The 5,000-nt window shown below is 38.7% G+C and overlaps 1 protein-coding gene across 1 annotated transcript in view; it reads right to left on the bottom strand.

The window, feature by feature from the left end:
- tbx5a (T-box transcription factor 5a) overlaps positions 1-5,000 on the bottom strand; it is a 32,229-nt gene that overhangs the window by 11,649 nt on the left and 15,580 nt on the right. Inside the window, exon 8 of the mRNA XM_067439864.1 lies at positions 2,232-2,437. Within this exon, the coding sequence (XP_067295965.1) occupies positions 2,232-2,437 (206 nt within the window). The remainder of the gene's footprint in view (positions 1-2,231; positions 2,438-5,000) is intronic.

The following is a 5,000-nucleotide window of genomic DNA, read 5'->3' as shown; positions in this document are numbered from 1 at the left end:
TCCATCCATCCATCCATCCATCCATCCATAATAAAAGTGCACCTATCCATTATAAAAGTGTATCCATCCATCCATCCATCCATCCATCCATCCATAATAAAAGTGCACCTATCCATTATAAAAGTGTATCCATCCATCCATCCATCCATCCATCCATCCATCCATCCATCCATCATAAAAGTGCATCCATCCATTATAAAAGTGTATCCATTATAAAAGTGTATCCATCCATTATAAAAGTGCATCCATCCATCCATCCATCCATCCATCCATAATAAAAGTGCACCTATCCATTATAAAAGTGTATCCATCCATCCATCCATCCATCCATCCATCATAAAAGTGCACCTATCCATTATAAAAGTGTATCCATCCATCCATCCATCCATCCATCCATCCATCCATCCATCCATCCATCCATCCATCATAAAAGTGCATCCATCCATCATAAAAGTGTATCCATTATAAAAGTGCATCCATCCATCATAAAAGTGCATCTATCCATCATGAAAGAGCATCCATCCATCATAAAAGTGTATCCATTATAAAAGTGCATCCATCCATCATAAAAGTGCATCTATCCATCATGAAAGAGCATCCATCCATTATAAAAGTGCATCCATCCATTATAAAAGTGCATCCATCCATTATAAATGTGCATCCATCCATTATAAAAGTGCATCCATCCATTATAAAAGTACATCCATCCATTATAAAAGTGCATCCATCCATTATAAAAGTGCATCCATCCATTATAAAAGTGCATCCATCCATCATAAAAGTGCATCCATCCATCATAAAAGTGCATCTATCCATCAAAAAAGTGCATCTATCCATTATAAAAGAGCATCCATCCATCAAAAAAGTGCATCCATCCATCATAAAAGTGCATCCATCCATCATAAAAGTGCACCTATCAATCATAAAAGTGCATCCATCCATCATAAAAGAGCAATAGTAATGAGAGAAGTAGGAGATGACGTGATGGAGAATTTTTCAGCCGGGACTTTTTACTGCGCCGAGTCGAAGTACTCCCAGAAGTGCTATTTCACCACACATTATATTTCCCGATATCCGATAGTATCCGATTAGAAAAGTGCCACGTTTTATTTTATGTCCCCACACTTGATCGTTCCTCTATTCCTGTAACTGTATTTAAATAGGGAACACGTGGAGGAGTTTGGTGGCTTCTAACTTGATCTCTGTTTGGTCCCATAGTGAATGAACTGGGCTTAGTGGGCTAAGCTAATGCTATCAGATCGTCACCGCGCGTCAGAGAGATTAAGAGCACACACTCAGACGAGAGAGGTGTGTGTCAACTCGGCTTAGTTAAAGGAATCACAGTTTAATATGAAAAAGAGGTGGAGTATCCCTTTAAGCTGATTATGCCTAAATTCACAATCCACACTCAAAAAATTTTCTTCTTACTTTTTATTTTTGTCCAGTCTAAATATCTTCTTAATATGGATTTACTATATAAGTGAAACAATATATATATATATATATTTTTGTTGAAAATAAAATCACAAAGAGTTTTTGCTTAAAACAGGCAAAATGATCTGCCAATGGGAATGGGGTGAGAAAAATAATCTTATTTCTGTTCGGAAACAGGATTATTTTTTAGATAATTTCGGCTGTTTTATGCAAAAACTTTTATTTTACTTCGCATATCCTCCACATTAATAATCTGAACACTTTATTTTATTAATTTGTTTACACTCTAAAAATTTTTTTGGTTTAACTTAAAAAAGTAAGTAACCTGGTTGCCTTAAAATTGTGAGTTTATTGAAAATAAAAAAATTGAGTTGATACAATGAAGGAAATTGGTTTAATAAATCAAAACTCTAAATATTATTGTATCTGAACCACATAGAACATGTGATAAATCATGAAAATAGCACAATTTGGCTGCGTCATCACAGATAAAACACACAATTACCCAAAATGCTCACAAAACCTTTTAATAATATTTTAATAAAGGTTGTCGAATCTCAAAAAATGTTCATTAACTCAAATTTTTATTTTCAATAAAGTCAAAATTTTAAAGCAACTTTTTTTCTAAATAATTTTTGACAGTGTATTTGTCAGGAACAACATTATTACTTACATAATTATCATAGACAAGCCATAACAGAACATGTGTAGGAAAGGTTTCTGACCAAAAGGCTAATTTGTAACCCCAGTCTCTCTCAGGATGAACTGTGGGGACTGCGGCGCTAAAGCTGACCCACCTTTCCTCTTGATGCAGTGATATTCTGGCTGGTGGGGCAGCGGGTACGCGGATTGGGCCGGTGTCAGCAGGTCCTGGTTGGAGCCGGATCCGTTCTCACAGGAGAACTGAGAGCTCAGGCTTTGGGCTTCTCCGCCGAATGGACTCTGGCTGGTTCCGACCCGCTGACGAACGGTGCTTCGCGGAACCACCGGATACTCTTTAGTGCTGTGGAGACCAGAAGAAAACCACTGGAGTAATCTCTCCAACATCTGTCTGAGACGCAAGCTTCTCATGCCAATTCAGCTGCACTGCAAAAAACGCTCGTCTTACTCAGTATTTGTGTCTTGTTTCGAGTCCAAACATCGACAAAATTCTTACATTAAGAAACATTTACTAGACGAGCACAAGTAATTGTCTTGCTTTGGGACAAAATAACTCAAAATGAAGAGAGTTTCTGCTTAAAATAAGATAAATAATCTGCCAATGGGGTGAGAAAAATAATCTTAATTCAAACAGAAAACAAGATTATTTATCTTAAATCACATCTGTGAGAGATGCATTAATTCCTCAAGTGTTTATTCTGAACCACTGACCTGCACTGCAATAAACGCTCTTCTTATTCAGTAATCTTGTCTCGTTTCCAGTCTAAATATCTAACAATTCTTAAATCAAGATGCATTTACTAGATCAGTAAAACGACATGAGATATTTTGAAGAATGTCAGTAACCAATCAGTTAACTGGAGCCATTGACTTATGTAGTAGGAAAAAAAATACTATACTAAGAAAGAAACTCATACGGGTTTGAAACAACTGGAGGATGAGCAAAGGATGACAGAATTTTCATTTTAAAGTGAACTATCGCTTTAACACATGATCTGCCAATGGGTTGAGAAAATTAATTTTATTTCTGATTGGGACGGAAATCTTGATTTAAGAATTTTTAGATATTTGGACTGGAAACAAGAAAAAAATACTAAATAAGAAGAGCAGTTATTAAACACTGATTTATAGTTTAGAGCAAAATGGAAGAAGACGGATGTCCAAATGCTCATTTAGTGGAGTATTGACATAAACAAAGTTGATTCTGTCTTCAGTGAAGGTGAACAGTGTGAGAATATCAGATGTGTATCAGTGTATTGGATCCGTGCATTCGGCCTTAAAGTGACAGCAGCTTTGTAACTTTTCTACAAGTATTTAAATGAGTTTAAGTTAGTCGTCTGCTAGTGTGTCAGATGGAGCGTCACTGACTGGCTTAAACCATGATGGCATAATGTGCATTTATACAACTATAATACAATAATGCGGCGACATAAAGAAGGACATTTACTTTTGATACTGAAGTACTTTTGACTTCTGTACTTTTACTCCAGTAAAAATCAGTTTTTACACCTTTCTCTTGTAACGGAGTAATATTTGTCCAGTAGTGGTGATACTTTACTCCAGTAATGCCGTTGTTTAACTCAGACCAGACCTGCTTCGTCTCAGCTCTTGACAGATTAGGATATCAGGACCTTTGACTTCAGCGGACTCTCTTTATTCTCTCTGTGTTTTTATGACGCATTGCTTTGAGTCTCTTTAACGGATCGCCTGTAAGTCACCTCGGATAAAAGCGTCTGCAGAACGAATAACATTAATAGCAGTGCATCGTGCGGGCTTTAGTTGGGTCTTAAAGTCTTCAGCTCATTATCTGGAAACTCAATGGAAGGCTCTCGCAGGAGACATTACTCAGTTCTTTCAAAGCTTCAACAGGCAGAGTTAACTACGGCATGGAAAGAGCATATCGGTTTTTCCTAGAGTATCGTGAAGTCTGTCATTTTGGAGTGGACAACGCCTGTTTTGGCCAGATTTTCTGCTTTGAAAATGTGTTTTTCTACACTTTACAGCCGTCATCTGGAGAAAATAAGAGCCCGAGTCTCCACCAAACCAGCTTTATCCAAACCGGACCGAAGCAGCGTTATTAGAAGAGTCCCAGCGGCTCTGGTTTGTGTCCGAGCCCTGATTAACTCTGAGCTTTAATCTGGAGATCACTTCTGCTATCTGTAGACACCTTCAGCCAAAGCTCCTCCGGCCCGCGGCAGGTTCAGCCTTCACTGAGCTGGGGTCAGCCGTCAGCACATTCCTTAAAAATATATAATTAACTCATTATGCAGGCGATAGAGGGACTCTAAAAGGGATTGGGTTGTTTTATCCCAGTGGTTGGGTTGTTTTATCCCAGCGGTTGGGTTGTTTTATCCCAGTGATTGGGTTGTTTTATCCCAGCGGTTGGGTTGTTTTATCCCAGCGGTTGGGTTGGTTGTTTTATCCCAGCGCTTGAGTTGTTTTATCCCAGCGGTTGGGTTGTTTTATCCCAGCGGTTGAGTTGTTTTATCCCAGCGGTTGTGTTGTTTTATCCCAGTGGTTGGGTTGTTTTATCCCAGCGATTGGGTTGTTTTATCCCAGCGGTTGGGTTGTTTTATCCCAGTGGTTGGGTTGTTTTATCCCAGCGATTGGGTTGTTTTATCCCAGCGGTTGGGTTGTTTTATCCCAGTGGTTGGGTTGTTTTATCCCAGCGGTTGAGTTGTTTTATCCCAGCGGTTGTGTTGTTTTATCCCAGTGATTGGGTTGTTTTATCCCAGCGATTGGGTTGTTTTATCCCAGCGGTTGGGTTGTTTTATCCCAGCGGTTGAGTTGTTTTATCCCAGCGGTTGTGTTGTTTTATCCCAGTGGTTGGGTTGTTTTATCGCAGTGATTGGGTTATTTTATCCCAGCGGTTGGGTTGTTTTATCCCAGCGGTTGTGTTGTTTTAT

This window comes from Pseudorasbora parva, chromosome 3, assembly GCF_024679245.1.
Source record: "Pseudorasbora parva isolate DD20220531a chromosome 3, ASM2467924v1, whole genome shotgun sequence".
In the NCBI taxonomy this organism is placed as follows: Eukaryota; Metazoa; Chordata; class Actinopteri; order Cypriniformes; family Gobionidae; genus Pseudorasbora; species Pseudorasbora parva.
The sequence above is the reverse complement of the archived record's forward strand: the minus strand, read 5'-3'. Positions and strand labels throughout refer to the sequence as shown.